General features: G+C 39.4%; 5 protein-coding genes across 6 annotated transcripts; 3 read left to right on the top strand and 2 right to left on the bottom strand.

The window, feature by feature from the left end:
• Positions 1 to 257: 257 nt before the first annotated feature.
• Positions 258 to 3,031, top strand: MYB1 (transcription factor MYB86-like). The gene is made up of 2 exons (NM_001301116.1): positions 258 to 587; positions 1,815 to 3,031. The coding sequence occupies exons 1-2, from the start codon at positions 320 to 322 to the stop codon at positions 2,783 to 2,785; spliced, it is 1,239 nt and encodes a 412-aa protein (NP_001288045.1). The 5' UTR covers positions 258 to 319; the 3' UTR covers positions 2,786 to 3,031.
• A 1,342-nt stretch (positions 3,032 to 4,373) lies between these two features.
• LOC103444687 (uncharacterized) lies at positions 4,374 to 8,248 on the top strand. 2 transcript variants are annotated; one of them, XM_070819274.1, is made up of 3 exons: positions 4,374 to 4,525; positions 4,820 to 5,551; positions 7,719 to 8,248. In XM_070819274.1, the coding sequence occupies exons 2-3, from the start codon at positions 5,166 to 5,168 to the stop codon at positions 7,951 to 7,953; spliced, it is 621 nt and encodes a 206-aa protein (XP_070675375.1). In that variant the 5' UTR covers positions 4,374 to 4,525; positions 4,820 to 5,165; the 3' UTR covers positions 7,954 to 8,248. The 2 variants fall into 2 exon arrangements, with proteins under 2 accessions (XP_070675375.1, XP_008381867.1); XM_008383645.4 differs by lacking the exon at positions 4,374 to 4,525 and having other exon boundaries at positions 4,540 to 5,551.
• An 8,191-nt stretch (positions 8,249 to 16,439) lies between these two features.
• On the top strand, positions 16,440 to 19,459 carry LOC103426504 (uncharacterized). The gene is made up of 3 exons (XM_008364586.4): positions 16,440 to 17,044; positions 17,312 to 17,692; positions 18,679 to 19,459. The coding sequence occupies exons 1-3, from the start codon at positions 16,745 to 16,747 to the stop codon at positions 19,321 to 19,323; spliced, it is 1,326 nt and encodes a 441-aa protein (XP_008362808.1). The 5' UTR covers positions 16,440 to 16,744; the 3' UTR covers positions 19,324 to 19,459.
• Positions 19,460 to 20,254: 795 nt separating this feature from the next.
• Positions 20,255 to 21,161, bottom strand: LOC103426503 (18.5 kDa class I heat shock protein-like). Its single transcript, XM_008364585.4, has one exon. It carries the CDS (start codon positions 20,895 to 20,897, stop codon positions 20,436 to 20,438), a length of 462 nt encoding a protein of 153 aa, XP_008362807.1. The 5' UTR covers positions 20,898 to 21,161; the 3' UTR covers positions 20,255 to 20,435.
• Positions 21,162 to 23,919: 2,758 nt separating this feature from the next.
• Positions 23,920 to 24,828, bottom strand: LOC103417893 (18.5 kDa class I heat shock protein-like). The gene has a single exon (XM_008356050.4). It carries the CDS (start codon positions 24,567 to 24,569, stop codon positions 24,108 to 24,110), a length of 462 nt encoding a protein of 153 aa, XP_008354272.1. The 5' UTR covers positions 24,570 to 24,828; the 3' UTR covers positions 23,920 to 24,107.
• Positions 24,829 to 27,390: the final 2,562 nt, after the last annotated feature.

The following is a 27,390-nucleotide window of genomic DNA, read 5'->3' as shown; positions in this document are numbered from 1 at the left end:
ATGTAAAAATATGATTTTTCATTAAAGTAAACAGTACTGAAAGCTTTTCGTTAAAGTTTTCAAATTAAAAAGCCATAGTCCAAACAAAGTCAACATGAAGACTTCAAGTTTCTTAACAAGCAAACGACGTCGTCCCGCAACCCACGGGGACACGTTGGTCATTTAAAAAACTGCCGTACAAAACCGGAATCCGAAACATTCGCAAAAGGCCAGTCCCACATGAATCGCTATCCTATTTGCAGTTAAAAAGGCAGAGGTTTGGTCTGCTGGGTAGGTACTCATAAAAACAAACCAACCGAAGCCTCCGAACCGACCACCAATGACGGCCCCAAACGGCGCCGTCCCCAAACAAGCCGACGACCGCCCCGGCACCGAGGCCGAGTTGAACGAGGGCGCAGTGCCCAACGGGAAAGTGAGGGGACCGTGGTCGCCCGAGGAGGACGCGGTGCTGAGCCGGCTCGTGAGCAACTTCGGGGCGAGGAATTGGAGCCTGATCGCCCGAGGAATTCCCGGACGGTCTGGGAAGTCGTGCCGGCTGAGGTGGTGTAATCAGCTTGACCCCTGCGTCAAGCGTAAACCCTTTTCTGGTAATTTATCGCCGCCACTTTCGTTTTGATATTTTCTTTGTTTGTGTTTGATTGGTTTTGTTGTGTTTGGATTTTGACGGTTACTGAAATTCGATTAGGATGTGCTTAACCAAGTGGAATTATGAATTTTCGAGTGTCGATTTTTCGAATTCGAAGCTGTTTGTGAACTCTTGTCACTGTCTTGTTTGTTACATATGTCGGAAGTGTCTTCTTGGTTTCTTGTTTGTTTAATCAAAGATGTAGTATGTCGTTTTTCGAAAAATTGTCGGCATTGGATATGGTTCTAAGTAGCACACAAAAGGGGTGGGATTAATGTTGGTATATCGTAAGTCTAGTGTGTTGATCGAGGAGCCAAGCATTTCGTTAGTGTCGAATATGATTTCAAGATTAAAGATGGAACCTTGAGAGATATGCAGTTAGTCTAGCACGGTACAAATTTGTTCGAATTTTGTTGATGTTGGAACTGGTATTGTGTTTGGACTGTCCAATGTGTACATAGACGCTCCAATTAGCGCGGTCTTTTTCTTAGTGTGGTTTTCAGTCTCGAGTATGTTGTTTCCATAATGTTAACATATCTCGTTTTTGTCGTGATCTATCTGTTTGTTAATTTGTGATTTTGTATGTATGTGGATTCTCAGCTTTCTTGATTCTTCTTTATGTGCAACTTTTGGACAATGTTTAAGGAATGAATGCAACTGAATATTTGGAAAGTTCAGAATGATTTATAACACCACGATGGAAGAACGTATTTGAAGTTGTGGTCACAATTTGGTGATACATTTTAAAGGATATTGTGTACATGTAGGGTTGGTGCACCAAATCATTTTAATTAGGTGGTTCATCTATTTTATTAGTCCCTAGGGATCATTGGTTGATTAAGGTAAATGTCCTTGGGTTAACCTCGGTTTATGTTGTTTGGAATTGCATTAAGATTTTGTATCATGCTGGTTCTCTTGTTGCTAAAATGTTGCCGCTGGTTCAGGACCTCAGGTTAGTGAATCAAATATAAAGGTCGTACCCAGTGCACAAGGCTCCCGCTTTACGCAGGGTCTGGCATATGTTAAATGAGTTAAATACTGGCATACCTTTCTGTCTAAGGTTGTCATTACATTCTGTGAAATATGTTAAATGAGTTTGATACTGGCATACCTTTCTGTCTAAGGTTGCATATTTATTTGCTTCATTGCTTTTTCTGAAGTTTGCTCAGTGTAACTTTAATTAATGCAGAGGAAGAAGACCGTATTATAGTTTCAGCACATGCTATCCATGGGAACAAATGGGCAGTAATTGCAAAGCTTCTTCCAGGTAGAACAGATAACGGAATCAAGAACCATTGGAATTCTACACTAAGGCGCAAGTGCTTTGATAAAGGAAGGTTTAATACTGGACCTGGGGAAATGATGGAAGATGACACCTTTGACAGAAAAAATGCATCCTCAGAAGAAACCCTGTCAGTTGGGAATATCAGTTCATTCAAGACTCATGAAGGAAGAGAGGTCTTGATGGAAAATAGACCAAACCAGTTCGATGTAAGAAGTCATGCAAAGGAGGGCTCTGGCGCTGCCGAATCAAAGCACAATTCTACTCTTATTGCCGAGCCAAGAGACCATCCGACTCTCCAGTCCACCATTTGTTGTCCAGTGGCACGTGTTAGTGCATTTAGTGTTTATAACCGTCCAAGTGTTCCAGCAAATGCTTCATCGTTGTCAAGGACAGTCCCAAGTCATGGCCCTTTGGTCCCAATAACTAAACTAGATTTCGGCTTTGACAACTTCCTTGAAGGTGCATGCAATGAGCCTACGGTTCCTCAACGCTGTGGTCACGGTTGCTGTGATCGAATTGAGGGGCATTCTCAAAGCTCGTTGTTGGGGCCTGAGTTCGTTGAGTATGATGAGCCTCTCCCTTTCTCTAGCCACGAATTAATCTCCATTGCTACGGATTTGAACAAGATTGCATGGATTAAGGGTGGCCTTGAGAGTAATGGGATAAGGATGCCAGAGCACGTAGCAAGCCAGAGAGTCTTTCAAGCAGCTGCCACTACCTTGCAAATGGGGTTGCCAGCAAACACTCCGATGAATGACCATATGCGCTTTGAGGAAGGAAGAAACAAGTTGATGGGAATGATGACGGACGTGCTATCAACCCAGGTGCCTAGACAAACTTTTGCAATGCCAACTGAAGTTGAGGGATTGAGCTAGAACTCATGGCTGGTCTTCCTCAGTCTTCCGGGTGTTTCGGTTAATTTACAGCAGATTAAGTTGAAGTCTCCAGTTTCATTTAGAAGGCTTTTCACTTTTGACTTATCTCGTTTAAGAGGGCATTACATCAAAGATATATATGTAGGTACTTCTCTACCCCTTTTGTCATGAGCAAAGAAGCTGTTGACTAGTAAATGCTTTTATACAAGTGCTTTTATCTCAAATCCGAAAACATAATTGATAAAACTTTGGCACTCCAAATCGATTATTTTCGAGTTTATTCACATTCAGGTGGGAGTGCTAGAAGTTAAAATGAGCGTGAAAGTCGTTATACGGAATATCAAAATCATTACTTTTGTTAACTATACGCTCATATCTTTTTGTCCCTTAATTCCCTTAATTCTCATTTGATCTGTTCAATTCAAAGATTAGAAATAAACAGGGGTTGCAGAAGAAGTGCCGAAAATCATCTCCCATAAAGAAGAGATTTTGGGCTTACCTTACCTGGTTAGGTCTATGATCCTTATAAAAAGGGGCTAAAACAAGTGGATACGTGGCCCTTCATAAACATGCTGAATAGGATCAAAAGTCGATCTTAGACTCAAAACAAGCTTCAAGCTTGACCCATATTCTCCATTTAAGAGTATGTCCCTCATGTAGTGAATATTGGAAGAGCAAATGGGAATCGCTGCCTGATTTGATCAAAATATAACCGTTTCATCTTTTTGTCAAAATTGCTCTATAGATGACATGGTCAGACATTCCCACCATATTTTTTCTTTCAAATATTTAATCATTAAATTTGGTTTTCAGAGGATGAGGAAATAGAATCCAGATCCTCGTCAGATTCTCTTTGTGAAGATCCCAGAGATCTATGAATCATATTTGTTCATCATACATCGTGCGATCAGAAATTATTTTAAATATTTTTATTTAAAATTCAATACAAATAGTACCTGATAAAAACTGACCGCACAATATACGATGAATGGACATGATTTACGAATTTCCAAAATCCTCACCAAAAGGATCCGGAAAGAATCCTGTTGGGAGGAAATATACCGGATCTCTTCCTCCAAAGCAGGGATCAAGTGATCCTGGTCCTTAAAATTTGATCAAACGGTAAAAAATTATTATAACTTTTAAAAGTTTGTACTCACTTCTCTGTTTTTAGCCGTTTGATCAAATTTCAAAGGCTCAGATCATTTAATCCCTGAGCTTTAAAGAGAGAAATCCAGAGATAATCACTTCCCGTTACACAGACAACTCATTTGTCAGTGTCCCCCACCCCCCCTCCCCACATATTTTAATTTTGACCAAAAGCTTAATTTAGGATTTTGGCAAACATGAGGTTAAAAAGAAAATTTTCAACTTACCCTAAATTGCATGATGAAGGAACAGCTGTTCCATGCGCACAGTGCTAGCCTATGTTTTTCTCAATCAATTAATGTTGTGAACAGTCAATAATACCCTTCAGACAACTAGTGTTATCAGTTATACATCAGAACTACATGGGCATGTCTGTCTTTCCACAAGTTAAAGTGGATTGTCCTCAAAGAAAAGAATGGGGTCTTCATGTCAGTTGCGCAAGCGAAACAGAAGCAGATTGAAAAAAGCAGCTTTGGGTGAAGAATACAGTGAAATCTGCTTTTGATGCATGCAACTTCGGTGCTCTCTGCTCGACAGTTTTCTGAAGTCACCTCAATCACTTCTTCTCTCCTATTAAATTAAAACGTCACGGTAATAATACATCGTTTCACATAAGTTGCTTTAACATAAGTTGCTTTAAGGAAGAACCTTATTCCTCTTATCTTCTCATTTACAATGATTAAGCAAAGAGAAAAAAAACCTCCTCCTTTATCTTCTCAACTGAAATGATTAAGTAGAGAGATTAGCAAATAAACACACACTAATCTCCCTCATCACTTGTTAAACCCAAAAGGCAAAGTTAAATATGCAATGTGGTGGCACGTTATTTATTGTTTATGATCACCGAACAACACACTAATGCTGTTAATTTAACCAAAAAAGCAGAGCAGCAGGGAGCGAGGGGTCAAAGTCGTCTGTTTTGGGGGACACAAATTAGGAAGCTGTATATGTTATTATGTTTCAGCTGCTCACTGCAAACATTTCGGGTTTTTAATAGTGTGCGCGTTTATTTATCTCCATTGTCCTATATAAAAGATCTTACTTTGGTCGCTGACACCGAGAGTGAGGAGTGAGGTGAGAGAGAGGGTTACCTACTGCTACCGAACCCAGTTGCTGAAAATCTAAGAAACCCACTTCCTGCTGGGTTGAGAGCTTCTTCAACCTCTGTGGGCATTGATGATCTCGGCCGCACAGAGCCATTACATGAGGATTCTCTCTCTGGGTTTTGCAAATGGCAGCCGTAGACAAAGCCCATGTGGTTGTTGATGTGGAGGAGGGGGAAGTGGGACGCAGCAGCGCCGCCACGGGTCGACGTAGCTACCCTGAGTCCGGCTCCGAGGGGTCGGAGGACGGGGAGAAGAGGTGCTCCAGTGAGTCAGGGTCTGAGATTGTGGAGAGGGAATCATCTTCGTCGGAGAGTTCGGCGGAGGTGGATCTGGAGGAGGTGAAGATTCACGTGGCGAAAGTGGAGAGGGATTGCAGGATTTGTCACCTGAGCTTGGATGCAACGAATCATGAATCTGGGATTCCTATTGAGCTGGGGTGTTCTTGTAAGGCTGATTTGGCTGCTGCCCACAAGCAGTGTGCTGAGGCTTGGTTCAAGATCAAGGGTAACAAGTAAGTTGTTTTTACATCCAAAGGTTAAATCTTTCAGTGTTTTAGAAATTACCCAGATGTTAATTTATTTACTTTTATCTGTTAGCAGTGATTTCGTTGAAATGCTAGGTTAAATTGTTATGTTGTTTTTCTGAGGATTGTGTAATTATGAAGTATAATTTGGGGATAATGCAGGAAAAATTGTTTTACTTAATGAGAAGAACTTAACAATGCAAACTTTTGCTAAAGCTATATTCTAATCTACGCTAATTTACGGGGAAGGGATTTGGAAGGGGGAGCACACTGTTCTGACCAACCCGCCTAACTCAGTTTGCACATGATAATGCAAACTTAAATTAGAATAAGTTTGTGTGGTGCTTTAAAGAAAAAGCATATTAGTGTAAATCAAGAGCATAAAGCTTAATAAAGCGAAAGTCCAAAGCACCCGCAGTCCTGCATGGAATTCCAACTGTGCACATGCATGATTCTTCTCCCATTCTTGCCTTGTTGGAATGCCTGCACTTTGCATTTCTCTCACTCCTTTCCGACGCTTTTTCCGCCATCCCGGTTGGACAAGCTGGTTGGTGATGTGTGCATTGTAAAGGTCAAATAATTTGTTTTTTCTGCACATTCTTTTGATATGATTTGTTAACTGAAATTACTTGACTCAGTAAACCTGTATTGAACATGTGTTTTCCACATACATTTAGCTTCATGATGGATGTTTTGGAAATAATAATGTGCTTTTACCAAGTTTCCTTTTTCTGATATTGACCCACTACGAATTTTCCGACTTGACGGCTCAAACTGTTGTAAGATGCCATCTTATGAAGATTGATCACCGAATGAAGTAGGTTTGTCTTGTCAAAAGCACCACAAATGTTTTGCTCCGTGTTATGTTCCGAAATTATTAACCTACTCTTGAATTCTTCGGAATTTTGTGATGTTTTAACTTTGAAGGTTTCTGAAGGTTGAATTTCTTTTTACCTTTCCTACTCCCATTAGACAAAAACCTTTAAATTGCCTGGTGTCCTTCTATTTGTGTCAAAAAGAAAAAGGAAGGAAAATAACTGAAATAGAAATTGATTGCGTAGTGCGTCTGCTTTCTCATTCACGACTTTGTTCCTTTCTTCTATTAAGTTCTTGCTATAAGTTGGCATGCTTTTCATGCAGAGTTGTAAGGCGCATTGCTTATCGAATCCTTATGACCTCATAGATTCTTTATGCTTGGTAGTGCATTCTACTTTTTCATTCACGACTTTGTTCCTTTCATCTATTAAGTTCTTGCTATAAGTGACAAGCTTTTCATGCAGAGTTGTAAGGTGCACTGCTTATCAAATCCTGATGACCTCATAGATTCTTTATGCTTGGTATGTTTTTAAAGGGAATTATGGCAGAAACCATTATCAATCTGATTGAGATGGTAAAAAATAAGTACATACCAGAAAAGATAAAGATTTGAAATTTCATATTAAAGTAAAAATCTCATTCGGTTCTTGTTGAACTTTTCTGACATCCTAAAACCATTATCGTAAAAAGCTTAGCTGTATCTATTCCTTGATTTGGTTCCTTGTTATTAAGATTAAAATGTTTGTGCGTTTATGCAAAATTCGAAATAGGTTTTTTTGTTTTTTTTTGTTTTTTTGTTTTTCCCATAGGAAATCGAACATGTAGGTTATTGTTTTGGGTAAGATCCAAGTCTTACACGCAGGTTTTGTGACTCTAACCAAGCATAGAGCACGGAGATGTGCGTGCTTTTTACCACACCGTAGTAAGAAGTTGTTCCATTTGATGTATTCATTTATTATGAATTCATTGTGTTATTAAAAAAACTGGACATCAGGTTTCCAGTTGTGGCATGAGATATGTGATAACTTCTAATCTAATCCTTCTTATATGAATACAGGGAATGGCGTTTCATGCTACTAACTGTGCCCTAACTAAAAAGTTTCATAGAGCTCCCAGGAGGGATGCTGAATGACAGGTGTCCTATGCACCTGCTTCTTTCTTCAGCTCTGACTTTAGAATTAGAAATATCTTCTAGTCAATATCAAATCTTTAGTTCAGATTGCTTAACCTGTAACCAAACAAAGGAGTTGTTCTTCACATGTTTCTTTGGGGTATCCTTTACAATTTTATGTTTGTGTTATTATTGCTCAACTTTCGGATTAAATATATATGATTGCAGAACCTGTGAGATATGTGGATCAACCGCACGTAATGTATCTGGTTTGAGTGAAGCTGAGTCGGCGGAGCAGTGGCATGATGAAGCCGCACTGGCAGCAGCAGTAGCAGGTGCCCCTGTGCAGACACCAGAGAGCCGAAACTTCTGGCAGGGTCACCGCTTCCTGAACTTCTTACTAGCTTGTATGGTCTTTGCGTTTGTCATCTCGTGGCTGTTTCACTTCAATGTGCCCTCATGAAAACCTCGTGTAGAGGGTTGTGCATTTTACTTCGGTGGTCATAGAGAGGTAGCAAACAAGCACTCAATGGTACCTTCCTTGTACCCGTGCCTCCGAAAACTACGTTGGAGTTAGCTGTTTCTCTCTGTCTACTTGTTTATATATTAAGTAGCCTTAGCTTCAGCAGGTTGTGTAACTTATGTTTCCATTGTCAAAACTTGAGTTGAATTTGCATCACCATAGTAGTTTCTTGTCGTAACTGAAGATGCTTTATTAGAGAAAAAAACAACCAATTATATGTATAAGATTTGTGGCAGATGCTTCACTGTGTAGTATTGCTGTATAAGCAGGTAAGATTTTTCTGTATAGGGGCACTTGGATTAGGCCATCCGAAGGGATGCTCTTCTAAAAGCATGAGATTCTCTGTATTTTGGTCTCAACCTACCCCATGTTAGTATAATTGGTATGAGAGTTTTCTAGTCAGACAATCATACCTAAGTTTCCCTCCTACCATGGGGCGTATTTGGAGTCTGCGTCCAATCCGGTTCTTTATTGGGTAGCATGGGTTAAAATAGAAATTCTCAAACATAAAAAACTAGTGGGAAAATTTCTTATTCTGCAAGTTAGAATTTTGAATTCCTGGAGGCAAGATATTGGAACTGGGTGAAAAGTTTGATAACCGGGGATTCCGAGGAGCCATTTCAACTTAAACTTGGTTATTGAATTGCCTTGGCTCTGCAAGCAATGTGTTCGCTGAGACCGAGTCGTGTTCTAGCAATCGGCCATTGGGATTGACCATCTGCAAGGTCAAACACATATAATATGGTTTGACATTCAAGCTGAATGGTTACTGCTTATATTTCTATCAATGACCCTGAAATTTGGTAAGTTTGACAAAAAGTTGGGTAAGGATACTCGTACAGAAACTTGGCATGCCTCATGAGACATCGTTGCTTAAAGTTTTCGAGACATTTAAGAGGCTTGCAGCTCAATTCCTTAGGAGTGTTTGTTCCTGTACATAATGTTCTACGATCATGAATCATATCCTTTCCAATAGCATATATCCAAAAACTTTGGAAAAACTTTTGATATATGTCGGGATGAGCATTAAACTTGTTTCAATCTCTGGCTTCTACAACGTTTATCAACACACGGATGTTAAAACTAATTCGATTCTCGATTTGTCATGTGTTTGCTAGCAAATATACATAAACATACGTGAATCCCATAAAAATATGTAAAAAAAAAAATGGAATTTAGGAATGGATAATATGGTAACATGGGACACGTGGTTAGGGGTCCAAAAAGCAAAGTTATGAGATGGAAAAGACGAACATTGTCAGCACCCTGGGAGGTGACTGCTGTCTGCACTTTCCATTGGAGATGTCAAATTCATAAACAAACAGATAATATTTGGTCCATGCACGAGTTCCTGCATGGAAGGTGCCGTGATTGGCGATCGACATCTTAATATGCCACAGACACAGCTCGTGCTGGGTGTCGCGGTGGGAACTCACTCCAAATAATCTCCAATTCTTTAGGCCGGGTAAGGAATTCATTCTCTTTGTTTTTGTATTTTTAAGTGGACGAATCAATCATAGTTTCCTAGTGCCAAAAATTGGAAAAGAAAACAAATTGAAATAATTGTTTGTTTGTTATTATGGTGGTCTGCGCGAGTTGTGACGCCTGCTATGCTCATAAGTTGCATTGAGTGATTATTATAACTGCACCCGAGATCCTGTATTCGATGTATATGAGCTTCTAAGTTTAGGGTTTATACAGTTAATAGTAAGTGCATTCCATGGCAAGGACTTTCAAGGCATAACATACCAGTCACCGTGTGTTATGTACTAATATTATAATATAATGTGTCTTTTATCATTGATGCGAGATGTCATAGCGACGGTATACACATATAATACAAGTTGCTCCCCCACAATAGGTCCTGTATTAGTTTGCCTCGTCCTCCAAACTTGAAAACAGCTTGTATAAAGAAAAGTAAACACTGACAGCTGCATTACTTGTATACAAAGAAACTTATCGAGATGGTGTTTTTCCTGAGACTTTCCACCAATCCAGTTAGGAAAAATGGTATATTTCAAGGAAATTATATGAGAGTTCAATGAGATACAGTCAGATGAAAACTCCTGAAAATTCATCAGAAATTTCGGTGACCTACTTAGTCTCTTGATAATATCTAAATATTTTTTAGACATTGGTTTTTGTTTCTCAGTTCATCAAGTGGCCCAGCATGAAAGTGAACCTTAGACTTTTCTTTCTTTATTTCTGTAACTAATTTTCAATCCGCGTCTCAGTCATTGAAACTTCAAGATTTCCTTCTTTCTCTATTCGTTTTTCTTATATATCAAATTGCTTTTAATTTAAAAAAAGAAAGATTTTAATGACAGGAAAATCATAATAATCAAATGGCTTAATAATTTGATTTAGAAGTACCCGTAGCAGCAAGTGGTGAAGTGAGAAATAAAAACCAAATTATGGGTTGAAGTCCTTCGCTTTCTTAGTCTAGCAGTAGAACTATCGTTGTACTAAAAATAAATAAATATTTTTTGTTTATATCATATTTAGGGTCTCGTATTTAGACCTCGTATAAATACTCGGGAGACTTAAATGTAATTATGTGATAAAGAAAAGGGCAAATATGTAATAAGTGAGGAGTCCTTATTCTATAAAAGGACCCCTCACCCTCACAATTAGGGGAGACCATTTCTTAAGGCTCCTTCATCCTCTCAAAGCTCTCACATTACAGAGCTCATTCTCTCTCTCTCCCTCAGATAAATACATATTCAGTGTGGACGTAGCCCAAACCTTGGGGTGAACCACGATACATCTTGTGTTATTTACATTACATGCAGATTCACGGTCGGATTTACGTTGTTCCAAGACCTCCGGTTTTGTGCATCAACATTTGGCGCCGTCTGTGGGAAACGACACAAAAAGTTATGTCGGTTCTCTCTCAATTTTTCATCTCCGCCGTGAATCTGCAAAATCACAGAATCTGCAAAAACCCAAAGTATTTCAACGCAGAGCACAACCTCACCAAAACGCCTTCGTTTTATAAAGGCTGATCGCCAATTCCTTGCATTTGGAGCTTCTCATTTCTCCATTTGCAATTTTGCTTGCTACCAACTGAGCAACGACGCTGGAGATTCCACCGGAGAGATTCTTTCCGAGAGAGACATATGGCATTCTCTAGTTGCAGCAACGTGGTGGGCGGTTCGCGTCTTCTGGCGGCGGTCGGAGAAACCCAGTTGTCCACGAAGCGCTCGATGTCGGTGTCAACCACCACCACCACAAAGAAGAGAGCTTTTCCTCTTCAGTTGAAAAGCTCCTGATCCCGACCTTATTTGTGCAATATGGATCTTATCTACTATGGTTGTAGCCTCAGTTCTTATATGGAAATATGAAGGTTTCAAAAAATTGAGAACGGGCAGGAGAGTAGCGGATCAGCGAGAAACGGTAGGGACTCTGTACGAGGATGAAGCCTGGAAGACACCGTGCGTCTCCTTCTCTGGCAAATCTACCGCGCTCTCAACGATCAATCTAAAGATCCGTCGTCGCTCATCGATCCCATCTCCTCCGTCTCTGCAATTCCTTTGATCTCGAACACAACGCCACTTTGTTGCCTTACCTTGCATACCCTTTGATATCGAACACGACGCCAGATTGGAATAATCTATTACCTGGGATGGGCAGAATCCGCGACATGATCAGGAGGGGAGCTCTGGCAGCGACTAGAGGAGCAAGATGGAGTCTTGGCGATTTTCCCAGAGACTACGTACGAGCTCCACACCACAAGGAGTCCCTTTTATTCCCGGAGACAAAAACCTCGCCGTAATTCGTCTTCGAATCGATCAATCCTACCGGAAACAATGGCGGCTGGGTTTTCAACTCGGCAGCAAGACCTCAATTGTTGCTGGTATTAAGGATAAGCTCGGCAGCAAGGGGCTGATAAGATAGCTGTTCAACGGGTTTTCAACTGTGATGAGCGCTTCAAGTGTGAGCACGATTGCGGGAGGGTTCTCGTTGAAGCCTGGGTTTCACCAGATACTGAGCTAGTTTTCGCTACTGATCAGTGCACGCTGCTCGTCTCAGATCGCGGGAATCAGTTGGTCTGTTTGATTAGTCTCGAGCTGGAGGACTGCTTTGGGACTTCTCCGCCCAAGCTTGGTGCAGTTTTCGGTCTGGATTTTAGACAAGCAACTCGGCTCCAGCGCAATGTCATGTGGAGTGGTCTATGTCTTCCCCCAGTCCCACCATGTGCTAGTGTAAAACCGGGCCCAGGCCTCATAAGCTTTATCAATGCTTTTTTGAAATTTGAAGGAAGAGAGAGACTGAAAAGCAGAGGGAGAAAGTGGATGAGATGATTGAGGGCTTCATGGAGGATGTTATCCTACCAGAGAAAGTGGATGTAATAAATTTGGAGTAGAGAGATAAAAGCAAAAGGTTGGTGTCTGTCCAAGTAGCTGTCATTCTAGAGAAAAGCAAGGAATGGCAAGTAAAAGCTTAAAGTCAAATGGTCTCCAAAGGTCATAGAACATGAGTGGACGGATATAATTGCGGAAGACCAGGGATAATCGTGGGGGACTCGTGGACCAAGCAGAAAGCAAAAGCAGGAAAACACTGCAAAAGCAAGGAATAAACACCCCACCCGAATGATGTAATTTATTTTTATTATCTTTCGGAGACATCTGTATAAACCCCATCAGAGGGTGATATGTATAAACCCCATTAGAGGGTAAAAAAAAAAAGGGCAAAGCCCAAAATAAATGGGCTGGAATGTTGTGTGGAGAGCGAAGGCCCATAAGCCCAAAATAGCTCTAACCAGGCGATCAAAAGTACGCCTAGTACTCCACAATTATTCGGCAACCTGTCGCTATTACCACCAACCAGGTGATGAAATGTACAACCCGTACTCTAATATCATTTGGCAACTAGCCATTTATGCCACCAACCAGGTGATGAAATGTACAACCCGTACTCTAAAATCATTTGGCAACTAGCCATTCATGCCACCAACCAGGTGATGAAATGTACAACCCGTACTCCCCTTCATGCCATCAACCAGGTGATCAAAAGTACGCCCAGTACTTCAAATTATACATGAGCATTACTCATGTCATTCATACATAAACATTCATGTGCATCAATCATGACAATCATACATAAACAATCATACATAAACATTCATGACCATCGTTCATGTCAACATTCATGAGCATTACTCATGTTAACATTCATGAGCATCACTCATGTCAAACAACTTCAAAAGATTCATTTACAGAGCTCTAGCGCCAAAAGCTTCATTTACAAAAACTCCAGCTTCGAAAGCTTCATTTACAGAGCTCTAGCTACAAAGCTTCACTTGCAAAGCTTCACCTGCAAAGCTTCAGTGCAGGGTATACAAATACGGCATCTGAACAACCGCCACTTCGGCCCATACATGGATTCAATTTGAAGTCTCCAGCCAACAGACTCTATTGACCGAAGACTTGGGGGACTACATTATGTACCATATATTGGGCCTCAACTGGGCCTCATGAAAAATACAAAATACTTGGGGAACTTTAGCCCATCACTTATGTATTGAGGAGCGAGCCTTTATTCTATAAAAGGGACTCACTCACCACCATTAGAGAGCATCGCCGCCTACTGAGCAACCGCCTCGCCGCGAGCATCAACTCTAACCCATCATTCATGTATTGAGGAGCGAGCCCTTATTCTATAAAAGGGACTCCCTCACCGTCAAATGCCACAAGCCGAGCCAACCAAGGCAACATAAGCCACTAGCCTCGCAGCCCTGCAGCGTGTGCTACTTCTAGTTGAGTATCATTTCAGATTGAGCACAGCCTCATATCGAGCATCAGTTCAAGACAACATCTAGTTACTTCGGCCCACACATGGATTGAATTTCAAGTCTCCAGCCAAAAGACTCTTTTGACTGAAGACTTAGGGGACTACTGTTTATACCATATTTAGGGCCTCGTATTTAGACCTCGTATAAATACTCGGGGGACTTAAATGTAATTATGTGATAAAGGAAGGGGCAAATATGTAATAAGTGAGGAGTCCTTATTCTATAAAAGGACCCCTCACCCTCACAATTAGGGGAGGCCATTTCTTAAGGCTCCTTCATCCTCTCAAAGCTCTCACATTACAGAGCTCATTCTCTCTCTCTCCCTCAGATAAATACATATTCAGTGTGGACGTAGCCCAAACCTTGGGGTGAACCACGATACATATTGTGTTATTTACATTACATGCAGATTCACGGTCGGATTTACGTTGTTCCAAGACCTCCGGTTTTGTGCATCAACATTTTTGAATGCTAAATTTGATACCTACGTTAATCAGCACTTAAGTACTAATTCAATTATCAACAATCACATCATATGATTTATCAAATATGATATAAATAGATAGTCACACTAGTTTTCTTGAAGCTTCTTGTTCATATCTCTCATTAAAAGGTACTACTCGATAGTGTTTATCTTAGTAGAATGATGCCCGCCCCCACCCCCATTCCGTGGTTGACCTGAGTGTGCATTCAAATATACGTCCTACATTCCCTAGCACTACCCTAAGCATAAAATATGTATGAAAGACTAGTGCTTTAAGAGAATGGTTAATTATTTGGATCAGATAATAAACTCATATGCTAATATATAAGAGTCTAGCAAATGCCTTATGCTTTTTTTGTGTTTATGTTTTTGTATTGTTGGTTAAATATGAATATCGCTAACAACAATACAAGACAACGTTACATATCTTGATAGATCACTTCTCTCAACTCCCTTGGAATGTTTGCAACAACAATACATTTTTTTTGTAACAAGAAGACATAGTTACCTCGTCGCCACTCCAAGGGATTATAAGAGTTAATCCAAATAAATAAAAAAAAAACAATAATATTTTCAAGATTTCATACGAACGTGCTGGACATGATTGAGAGCAGAGCAACACGTGTCGCAACCCCACAACACCGACTCAGTTAATTTAGGGTTTTAATCCAGGAGCTTTGTATCCTCCAGTTTCTTGTTTTGCTAAAGACAAATTGCTTAATTAGCTAAACAAAGCAAAATAATTCACTAAAAAAATAAACAAAAATAATTAAGCACGTACAGATACAGCTAATGCAATGCAGCAGCAGGAGAAATTTTTAGTTGTGATGGTAATACGGATGATATACAACATGATTTTATGCAAGTGTGAAATTTTTTAATTTTTAAGTTATTAACATTTTAACACACATAACTCATTATTTATAAAAAGACACATGATGTACCACTTTGTATGACGGTCACATTGAAAAATCTCTTCAACAACAGCAAAAATATTGAAATAGAGAGAAAATTAGATTGAGTGTCAACTCAATAAAAATGTCAGTCGCATTCTCCGGCAGCATCATCCAATGATGATGGTTATGATTATATTCTTGTCCGTTTTAATGGGTAAAAAGCTTTAGGGTCAGATTATATGCTGCGGTTAAAGCTGGCAATGTGGATGCTGTAAGATATTCAGAGGAACGGATCATTGATCCACTCCTGATGATACAAATATTATTCTAACTTAATCATTATTGTTAAATGTTAGATTTTATCATAAAAGAATTTGGTGTCATTAAAAGTGAAATCATACATTTATATGTTATACTTTATTTTCTTAATTCTCGGATATGAAACTTATATTCAACACATGCCACAGTTATATACCTCTTTTACTTTATCTTTTTCTCTTCTTCTCTTTCCTTTCTTTTTGGGTGTATTGTGAATGAGCTTTGTTTTACTGTATGCCGTCAATCCAACATATATATCGCAATGATAAAAGAGTGAGTATCAAGTATAGGTTTATGAGATGTTTATTTACTAGGAATGTACGAGAGAATCATCTACATCCTATTTTGGAGAATATAAAAATATATAAATTTTGGAAGAAGCTTAGAGTTCAAGTGATTAAGACTGCATTTACTTTTACACCTCAAATTCTATTTTCAATTCTCCATTTTTTCCAATATTTATTGTATTAATACGACTTTACAATCCATAATTTCTTTATACAACGATATTTTTCTCTAAATCAAGAATTGGATCAACCAAGTCCTTATTTTCCATTCCTAAAAATCAGAAATTTGATCAAGTAGGTCCATATTGATTATTAAGTTCCATGATCTCTTTGTTTTCCCATTCTTTATTCATAAGATCCTTGAGCTTCTTGCTTTCATATTGACAAAAAATACTTATTGCTTTAATTTAAGTTTTACTTTAACTGTCGAAAAGTCATCGTAATCCAACTCCTACAACCCTAAACGGTCCTGGTTGGTAGTTGAAATCAAGGTCACACAAAGCAATAAGTCTACCTTTAATTAATAGCTTTAACACTACTTTTCTTTTATCCCTTTTTTAATTCAACATACTCTTTGAGTTCAGATGAGAAGTTTATTCCTTGGATGCCAATCTACCTCAATTATAAAATAAGAATAAACCAAGTTTGAGAGAGAGAGAGAGAGAGAGAGAGAGAGAGAGGAGCGTGCAAACACGACATAGACAACGCAAACCACGTTAGAGTGAGAGCCATTGGTGGGTTGGTAATGTTTAACAGCTGCAGAGTGCAAAGACCCCTCCCTACTTCCTCCCTTTGAATCCAAGACTCAACTCGCAACCACCTCAATAGCTCTTAGTATTCCTAGTCCTACATAGAATAGCTCTCTCCACCAATCCCACGCCCCTCCTCCCTCCTCCCTCCTCCTAAACTCTCTTTTGCCACTCAATCTGCTCTGATCCTTCTTGTCATCGTCATGAGGAAGCTTTGTCCCAATCTGGACTGCGAAGATGGGCTTGAAACAGTCCTTGAGGTCCCAATCCCAGAAGAGATGTATGTTTCAGGTAATCACAAGAACGCCACCACTTCATGGCATAACATGAAGTCTTGGATGAAACCCTCAAACAGCGACCAATCACAGTCAGCCAACGCGGTTTTTGGAAGCAAAAACGCCGAAGTCCAGCTCTTGCTTGGAGTCATTGGAGCCCCTCTCATTCCCTTACCAATTCCAAAAGATCACCAACCCATCAGCCGCTCCATTAAAGATCAACCAATTGTAAGTAATTTTTACTTCATTGTTCAAAATAATAGTATGACAACGTTCTCTTATCAGACTATGCACTACATTAATGCTTATGTTGTTAGACTAGAATTTGGACCACCCAATCTGACAAGAACGAATACGATCAGTGGTCCAGATTCCTAGTATGACAAGATAAACGTTAAGGAATTTGACGTCAAGTCCCATGAAAGTTACGTTTGACATATAACTTTTGGTCACATATGAAGTTTCCTTAATAATTTTGTGTTTTATGATTTGTAGGAAGTTTCAATGGCTAAGTACATAGTCAAGCAATACATAGCAGCAGTTGGAGGAGAGAAGGCTTTGAATTCAGTGGACAGCATGTACGCAATGGGAAAGGTGAAGATGACGGCGTCAGAGTTTTGTACTGGAGAGAGGAGCTTGAATGGTGGCAATAACAAGTTGAAGGTGAAGAGCTTGTTGAGATCAGTGGGCGGCGGCGGTGAGATGGGTGGGTTTGTGCTGTGGCAGAAGAGACCAGAACTTTGGTGCTTGGAATTGGTAGTGTCTGGTTGCAAGATCAGTGCAGGGAGTGATGGAAAGGTGGCTTGGCGCCAAACACCATGGCACCACTCGCATGCCTCTCGAGGCCCGCCTCGCCCTCTCCGGCGTCTCCTTCAGGTACTAATTCCTTCCACCTCTCCTTCCTTTCCGGGTGTTTTTTTGGTGTTATGCCTTTGTATTCACCGTTCGATCAAGATAACAGAGTTACAGAAAAATTTATAATCACGATTTATGCTTTAATGATTGTCATCCGTTAAAATTTTTGAAACGTCTCACAATGCATCAACGATAATCAATTATATATACACTTTAACGAGATATCTAATGAAATTATTGTCGCTGGTTGATGTATGTGTGTCTAGCCGCGTATAAGTGCTCATAGTTCATTAAGTTTAGCCAAAGAGGGTGTTTGAGGACTTTTTTCTTTTATTCTCTTTTGGTTTCTTTTGACTTTGCCCATAGGAAGCCCTGACTTCTAAGTTGGTATGTCCCCATCAAACTATTCTCAACTATAAATCTATGGCCCACTTTCATGTGGGCCAAAACTGCACGTTTCTCGGCACTTTCAATACCTAGCTAGCTTTATTTTTCTTTGCTTGTTTTGAAAAAGTTCAATTTTTTTAATAAAAAAAAAACACAATTAAATACCTTAATGCATAAATCACGAGTTGTTAACCCAGTGGTAAATGACGAATTGCGAGATTTTCTTAGAAAACTACAAAAATTGTGTGGAGGTCTCGGGTTCGAAACCCGCTTCTGGTGTGGAAACCAAACTAGTAGCTAGAGGAAGATTGAAAATGCCTATATGAGTCTTTCCGACCCCCAAAAAGGGTCGATAATCATGAATTTCCACCAATTGTCCATTTAAAAAAAATACCGTAATGCATAAGCCACTTAATTATACGGTTAGTGATATTTCTTTCTACTTGTAAGTAAGAGATCTTAGATTTGATTTACACAAAGGCAAAATTGAACTATGTTATTCTTAGCTTATTGTAAAGCTTAACCCACTTCCTCACTTTTTACGGTAGATAATATCGTTAGTTTGAAAAGAAAAAAAACCTTAATGCACAAATATTGATACTACATTCTGTACTCAACAGGGTCTTGATCCGAGGTCAACAGCCAACTTATTCAGCAACTCAATTTGCATTGGAGAGAAAGCGATCAAGGAAGAAGACTGCTTCACACTAAAATTAGAAGCCGAACCCTCAACCCTAAAAGCAAGAAGCAGCACCAACGTTGAGATAATAAGGCACACGGTTTGGGGCTACTTCAGCCAAAAAACCGGCCTCCTAGTCCAACTAGAGGACTCCCACCTCCTCCGAATCAAATCCGCCGGCAACGACCACGGCATTTGTTGGGAGACCACAATGGAGTCCCACGTCCAAGACTACCGGAACGTCGAAGGCATCAGCATCGCGCACGGGGGCAAGACATGTGCATCGTTGTTTAGGTTTGGTGACAGCACGGAAGGCCATTCGAGAACGCGAATGGAGGAGGCTTGGGAAATTGAGGAGGTCGATTTTAACATAAAGGGTTTGTCCATGGACTGCTTCTTGCCCCCCGGTGACCTAAAGAAAGAGGAAGAGGAAGGAAAACAGGGCGCTATGGTCGCTAGTGCGCATTCGAATTTGCTCTACAAAATTCGATCCACTTCGTCGAGAATTAGTGCTTCGAAAGTCGCTGCACTCGATGTTGAATATGATTCGGAAAACAGCGATAGCAGCGGTCAAGAATCATTGTAAATTCATTATTTTCTTTTAGTTTGTACATAACGTCTACATTAAGTTTAATATTTGTTAGTTAGATAATGGTCGCATGTCGCACTTTCAATAAAACGAGCTAAGTGAGCATAGGCTCGAGCCATTGGGCCTTACTTGAGTCCATGGGCTTTTTAATTTTACGATGTTCGCCAAAACGTAGAGGATGAAAATGGAGAACGTGCGGCGCAATCAAACTCCGTAGAAATCCAATCACTGATTTAATAAAAAAATTCTTAGTGAAACATTTATAATACTATTTATTTTTAACGTTAAAAATATTTTTAACCTACTGTCTACTTTTAACGTTAAATATATTTTTAACTTACGATTTATTTTTAACGTTAAAAATATTTTTAACCTACTGTTTAAAAATATTTTTAAACTACTGTCTACTTTTAACGTTAAATATATTTTTAACTTACGATTTATTTTTAACGTTAAAAATATTTTTAACCTACTGTCTACTTTTAACGTCAAATATATTTTTAACTTACGATCTACTTTTAACGTTAAAAATATTTTTAACCTAAATAATCATTCTTAATACTATTCACTTACTTCTTTATTTTATCATTTTCATTAAAAACTAAAATTTTAAAGATTTTTTCGCGAATTCGCCCAAATTCAAACGGTCCTTATCCGAAAATACAAAATCCAAAATTGCATTATTGATTAGAAGATTCTGAAATAATCTGGGTGATTCCGAACCCATTCGGGAGACGCCGACGCCGCACGTGTTCAAAGCGGACGCGCCGGGGCTCCGGAAGGAGATAGTGAAGGTTCATGTGGAGGATGGTCGGACCTCAGTCCAATTATTGCATCTCAAATCATCCCGGTAGGATAGATAATTTTGTAATTGTTTTAAATTGAAATTATGAGTTGAAAATTTGAATTGATTGAATTAAAATAAGTGTACTCAAAACCCTTATTAAGGTTTATAATATTTCACAAGCAGAAACCATACATGAAAATTGACACAGAGACTGAAATACAAGAACAAAAAGCAGGAGCCGACACACAACAATGTCAACAAACCATGATCAACATAATTATGACATTAAACCCAAAAGTAGCCGAGGTTATACGAATTTAGTTTAGCCGGAGATGTCAATGGCCTTGACATCAGGCCTCTTCACCTCTTTCGGCACAGTTACAGTCAGCACCCCGTTCTCCATCGCCGCCTTCACCTGATCAAGCTTCGCGTTCTCCGGCAGCCTGAACCTCCTCATAAACTTGCCGCTGCTCCTCTCCACCCTGTGCCACGTGTCGTTCTTCTCCTCCTGCTCCCGGCTCCTCTCCCCGCTGATCTGCAACACCCTCCCGTCCTCCACCTCCACTTTCACCTCTTCCTTTTTGATCCCCGGCAGGTCCCCCTTGAAGATGTGAGCCTCCGGGGTCTCCTTCCAGTCGATGCGGGTGTTGGCGATGGCGGTGGTTTCACGGGCGGAGGAGGGGAAGTTGGCCAGAGGGCCGAAGCCCTCGAATGGGTCCCAGATGTCCAGAGAGAAGGGGTCGAAGATGTTGTTTCGTCGTCCGCCAAAGAGACTGAGAGCCATTAGATGCCGGATTAGAGTTGGGTTTTTGCTGGGTGTGAATTCGAAGGATTTGAGTGAGAGATCTTTGCTTATATTTCTTTGGATGATTCTATCTGATGGGGTGGGTACCGGAGTGACTTGTATATATATAGGACGGCACAGAAGGTTTCTCTGAGAACTACAGAAAGTTCTGCAGCTATCCAGAAGGGATAAAACAAAAAAGAACCAGAGAGTTCCATCAGCTTCTACCACCTTCTTGAAAGTGCTTTTTTTTGGGTTAGTTCCTTTTCGGCCCAAAACATAATTGGTACTTACAAAAAGACTCCAAATTGGTATTATAAAATGGGAACTTTAACGAAAAGCACCCGGTACTGTTTACTTTAACGAAAAACCACATTTTTACACTAAAAAGTCAATTCTGGTACTATTCATTTTACCCTTTATTTTGTCCTTATCATTAAAACTCAAAGTTTTCAAGCCATTTTCATTAGTTTTCCTTTATAAAATTAGGTATCATGTTAATTAAGAAAAAAAAAACTAAACTCAATTATGTTGTCTAACTAATTTTTAAACAAACGATATTATCTACACTAAAAAAGTGGAAGAGTGGATTAAGCCTCACAATGAGTTAGCAATAATGTAATTCAAGTTCGCCTTTGGGGAGAATCGAACTTAAAACTTTTCACTTACAAGTAAAGAGGAATATCACTATACCGTAATACTAAGTGGCTGTTGTCAAACTAATTTTAAAGTAGGTGATAGATGACTTAGGGTTTGATGTCCCCAATTTGAAGTTTTTTATGTCTCTTCGCTTATTTCTTACACGTATCTAACCACCTAATATCAAATTTAACTATGCTGATTTTTAATTAAAAAAAAGAAAAGAAAATGGAGTTTTAACGAAAAGTCTGTGGTACTGTTCACTTTAACTAAAAACTACATTTTTACACTAAAAAATCAATCATGGTACTAATCACTTACCTCTTATTTTGTCCTTATCGTTAAAACTCAAAGTTATAATAATATAGCCGTTGGATTCAATTTCAATGTCCCGGATCCATTGATCCTCAGGCTCCGGTTGCACAGATTAGGAGAGGATCTGTGTTCTTAGTAACCCTCACTGCCTCATCTCCTAGAAAATTAAAGCCTAAATTCTAACAGTATAACAGACCTAATTGCATTCGACTAACCATACTCTCACTATAATACATTACAATTTCATGTTAATCATGAAGTTTACATTACCTAGGAATCCTCTTTACCATCCTAGCTGCAAACACACGACTAGGTGTTTACAGTTTCATCTTTATCATGAATTTACATTACCCAACCAAGAATCCTCTTGTTATCAAGGACAATTGGAAAGCTCCACTTATTTGAAATTCTCAAGTGTAGATGAGGACAGTGGCGGATTTAGGATTTTATTATCGAGAAGTTCTAATAAAAAAATGTTGGAGAATAAGATCCCACATAGATCATATGACAAAATATTATACAATCAATATATAAGAGTTTTCATCCCTAATATTATTAGTCATTTTGGGATAAAACCCAACACCTAGCCATATGTGGTTAATTTGGGACTATATCGGTGATATTGGTGATGGACCATGATTAGGCCTATAAAGTTTCACAAAAAGCTCCAAAAAATTAAATGAAAATAAAATTGAAACATTAAACGAAACTACAACTTTTTATTCATAATTTTTGTACAAACAACAATTCATGTAACCCTTTTTTCATCATTTTTAGTAAGATTACTAATCCCTTACAATTGAGAAAAGCCATTTCTTCAATGCATAGAATGAATATAAATACCAAGTTGATCTTGAAGTACCGATAGGTGTGTGAAGACTGGAGAAAAGATTGGCTTTGTGCTGATGATGGTGGAGATCAGGGAAGAGGATCCTCTTAGGATCCATTTTGTAGAGATTATAGGGATCCCCACATCCTAGTCATTCATCGTACATCGTGTGGTCAGTTTTTGTCAGGTACTATTTGTGTTTAATTTTAAATAAAAAAGTCAAATAATTTCTGACCGCACAATACACGATGAATGATTAAGATGTGAAGATCTTTAGGATCCCCATAATTTGGATTTGGATGGGATCCTAATCTGGGGGTTAAGGAGTTAATTTGCGTGGAGTGAACTTTCTTTAAAGGGTAAATTACACAAAACTACCTCAACTATTAGGCCAATCATAGTTTCATATTCCGTCTTTAAAATATTTCAATGTCATATATCATTTTACGAATTTGTTACAATATCAGACATCTATTAGGTTTTTTGTCAATCTCTTTATTAAATACTGACATAACTTGAGATAAGGCCCACTTTCAATTCTAACTAGATTAAAAAATTAAAAAATTCACTAAATGTTAAAAAAGAAAAAAAAAAGAAAAACCAAACCCACACCCAGATCCCCTTCTTTCCCTCTCACCTCTCTGCAACTCCCGCCATCTCTTCCTCCATCTCCACCTCCCTCCCATGGGGCTCCTCCCCCTCCCCCACTTACACTCCCATCACCCTCATCAAATTAATCCCTGTAACTAATTTTATACAAAATACCCCAATTCCATCCAAACCCTATCCCTAAATTTCAAATTCTTAGCACTAATCGATCGGATTTTTTTGTGTTTTGGTTTGGGGTTCGGGAGAAGAGGCCGTGCCGTTATTTTCCTCCTCATCATCGGGCTTTGCGTCGTCCACACCTTGGAGGTTCTCCTCTGGGTTGTCGACGTTCTTCATACGCTTCATCTCCCCTACACACCTCTTCATGTACGCCCACTCTCCTTCCCAGTCGTCGTCATCCGTATGATTCGGACGCGCCGGGGCTCCGGAAGGAGATGGTGAAGGTTCATGTGGAGGATGGTCGGATCCTCCAGATCAGTGGGGTGAGGAAGCGCGACCAGGAAGAAAAGACGGACACGTACCTCCGTCCGATTCTTGCATCTCCACTCTTCCCGGTAGGATAGATAATTTTGCAATTGTTTTTTCATTGAAATTATGAGTTAATTTGAATTGATTGAATTAAAATAAGTGTACTCAAAACCCTTATTAAGGTTTATAATATTTCACAAGCAGAAACCATACATGAAAATTGACACAGAGACACTGAAATACAAGAACAAAAAGCAGGAGCTGACACCACAACAATGTCAACAAACCATGATCATTTAACATAATTATGACATTAAACCTAAAAGTAGCCGAGGTTATACGAATTTAGTTTAGCCGGAGATGTCAATGGCCTTGACATCAGGCCTCTTCACCTCTTTCGGCACAGTAACAGTCAGCACCCCGTTCTCCATCGCCGCCTTCACCTGATCAAGCTTCGCGTTCTCTGGCAGCCTGAACCTCCTCATAAACTTGCCGCTGCTCCTCTCCACCCTGTGCCACGTGTCGTTCTTCTCCTCCTGCTCTCGGCTCCTCTCCCCGCTGATCTGCAGCACCCTCCCGTCCTCCACCTCCACTTTCACCTCTTCCTTTTTGATCCCCGGCAGGTCCGCCTTGAAGATGTGAGCCTCCGGGGTCTCCTTCCAGTCGATGCGGGTGTTGGCGATGGCGGTGGTTTCACGGGCGGAGGAGGGGAAGTTGGCCAGAGGGCCGAAGCTCTCGAATGGGTCCCAGATGTCCAAAGAGAAAGGGTCGAAGACGTTGTTTCGTCGTCCGCCAAAGAGACTGAGAGCCATTAGATGCTGGATGTGAATTCGAAGGATATGAGTGAGAGATTTTTGCTTAGATTGCTTTGGATAATTCTATCTGATTGGGTGGGTACCGGAGTGACTTGTATATATATAGGACGGCACAGAAGGTTTCTCTGAGAACTACAGAAAGTTCTGCAGCTATCCAGAAGGGATAAAACAAAAAAAACCAGAGAGTTCCATCAGCTTCTACCACCTTCTTGAAAGTGCCTTGTTTTGGGTTTGTTCCTTTTCGGCCCAAAACATAATTGTTACTTATAAAAAGACTCCAAATTGGTATTATAAAATTAGGTACCATGTTAATTAAGAAAAAAAAAAAATACTAAACTCAATTATGTTGTCTAACTAATTTTTAAACAAACGATATTATCTATACTCAAAAAAGTGGAAGAGTGGGTTAAGCCTCACAATGGGTTAGCAATATGTGATTCAAGTTCGCCTTTGACGAGAATCGAATCTAAATTTTTTTATTTACAAATAAAGAGGAATATCATTAGACCGTAGTACTAAATGGCTGTTGTCAAACTAATTTTAAGTGGGTGAGAGATGACTTAGGGTTTGATGTCCCCAATTTGAAGTTTTTTATGTCTCTTCGCTTATTTCTTACATGTATCTAAACACTTAATCTCAAATTTAATTATGTTGATTTTTAATATAAAAAAAAGAAGAAAATGAAGTTTTAACGAAAAGTCCGCTGTACTGTTTCTTTTAACTAAAAATTACATTTTTACACTAAAAAGTCAATTATTGTACTATTCACTTAACCATTTATTTTGTCATTATCATTAAAACTTAAGGTTTTCAAGCCATTTTCATTAGTTTTCCTAAAAAATAAAAGCTATAAACAAAATTAGAGAAACTAGTATCCAACGAGTCTTAGTAACCGAACATAGATCATCTCCTTAGTAACCGAACACATATCCTCTCCGGATTTGTGCAACTAGAGCCCGGGGATCAATGGATTCGGACCGCTGAAATTTGATATAACGGCTATAATTATTATAACTTTTAGAGAGATCTCCGGGCTCTGGTTGCACAGATTAGGATAGGATCTGTGTTCTTAGTAACCTTCACTGCCTCATCTCCTAGAAAATTAAAGCCTAAATTCTAACAGTATAACAGACCTAATTGCATTCGACTAACCATACTTTCACTATAATACATTACAATTTCATGTTAATCATGAAGGTTACATTACTGTTGACCCTAAAAACTACCAAGCCTACGTGGCGCACAAGCTGAGTAACTAATGAGCTAACTACGTCATTCGGTTGATGCGGGGCATGCCAACTTGTCGGCTGAGCTTGGCCCAAGAGTAAAATGTGTTGATGTTGCGTTAAGCGTGCGGCTGACTTCTCGATTTTGCGACTGCGACCAAGGAAGAAACACGTCCCGGCCTTTGGGTTCTATAGCCTGAAGACAAGGCTGCTAATTTTATGAAGTTCATAAATTGTCGGCGCCGGATTCGGTCACAGTGATTATATTTGTAAGGGTATAAGCACACCGAATCGACACCAGAGTATAGGGGAACAGATACTCAAAACAGATATATGTCTTGATGGTAAATGTGGTTCGGCCATTAGAATGCCGAACTCTAAAGCTTACTTGTGAGTATCCAATCATAAAACAACTCGGCGTTCAATGTACCGAGCCCTAGTAGACTGTAACACCTCACCTCACCAAAAAGGCTAATGAGATGACCTCTGCCAATAAAGACCTGAAAGTCTTTCTCGACCGAGACTTGGATAGATAACCAGTTGGCCTCGACGCAGTGCTGTTTATCCAAACTGAAGGGGTTCCGTTGTCGGCTGGTTCTACGGTGATAATGCTGTTTATCCAAACTGAAGATGTGTCGGCGAAAAAGAAAATAAAAATCTCAAGGTTGTTGATGAAGGAAATCTTTTGGGAAAACATGTTCATTTGAGCAACATCATATAGCATGCAATTAACAATTAAAGGCGGAATCATGCTTGTATGCACTCAAAAACAAAACATTACCATGAAATTCAAAGCCTAGTAGATTGGTGAACCAATAATCAACTCAAAACAAAGTGAGTTGAAATTAATACCTTTGTAGATTCCTCTTTGCATAAGCAAAGGCTAATCACCCAAAGAGATAGGGCCTTCATTCCTTGCTTCTTAGATCCATGGATTTGGATGGAAGAATAGGTTCTCCAAGTTCCCAAAATTGAGAACCTCTAAGTCTCTTCACCAAGGTTAGATTGTAGAAGAAATGAGTGACCTTGGAGTAGTAGGATTGCTAGATGTACCCTCCAAGGTGTTGGCCTCTTTAGAGAGAAAATGGAGAGACAATTCTCACCAATTTTCCCCAAAAATAAAACCTTTTAATCCCTCATGAATATTTGGCTATAAAGTCATTTATATAGTCACTTCTTGAAGTGACCTAAATAACCAAAACCCTAATTCATTCCATATGGCTATACATTTAGGGATTTTGGGCTTTTGGGCTTTAATGAATCTTTATTCATTAAATTGTCATACAACTTAAGTTAATGGGCTTGACGTTCGAAGCCCATTGGGCCTTAAGGTCCAAAACTATCCCGAAGTCATTTAACGAACTTATTCGTTTGATTAATTAACATATTAATTAATCCTTGCCATAAATAAATGATTAAACCATTTAATCATTCTTACTCATTTCCGTTTAATCTCCAATCTCTACCTTTTATGGTGTGCGATCCATTAGGTTCCTTTTAGCGAGGTAGTGGGCGATTAAAACCATTTTACATCGATTGTGAATTGAAACTATTTTCAATTCTCCCTTTAGTGATTACACACGTTTAGGGCT

The sequence above is a fragment of the Malus domestica genome, chromosome 01, assembly GCF_042453785.1.
Source record: "Malus domestica chromosome 01, GDT2T_hap1".
Classification (NCBI taxonomy): Eukaryota; Viridiplantae; Streptophyta; class Magnoliopsida; order Rosales; family Rosaceae; genus Malus; species Malus domestica.
Note: the sequence above shows the minus strand (reverse complement) of the source record. Positions and strands in the feature narration are given on the sequence as shown.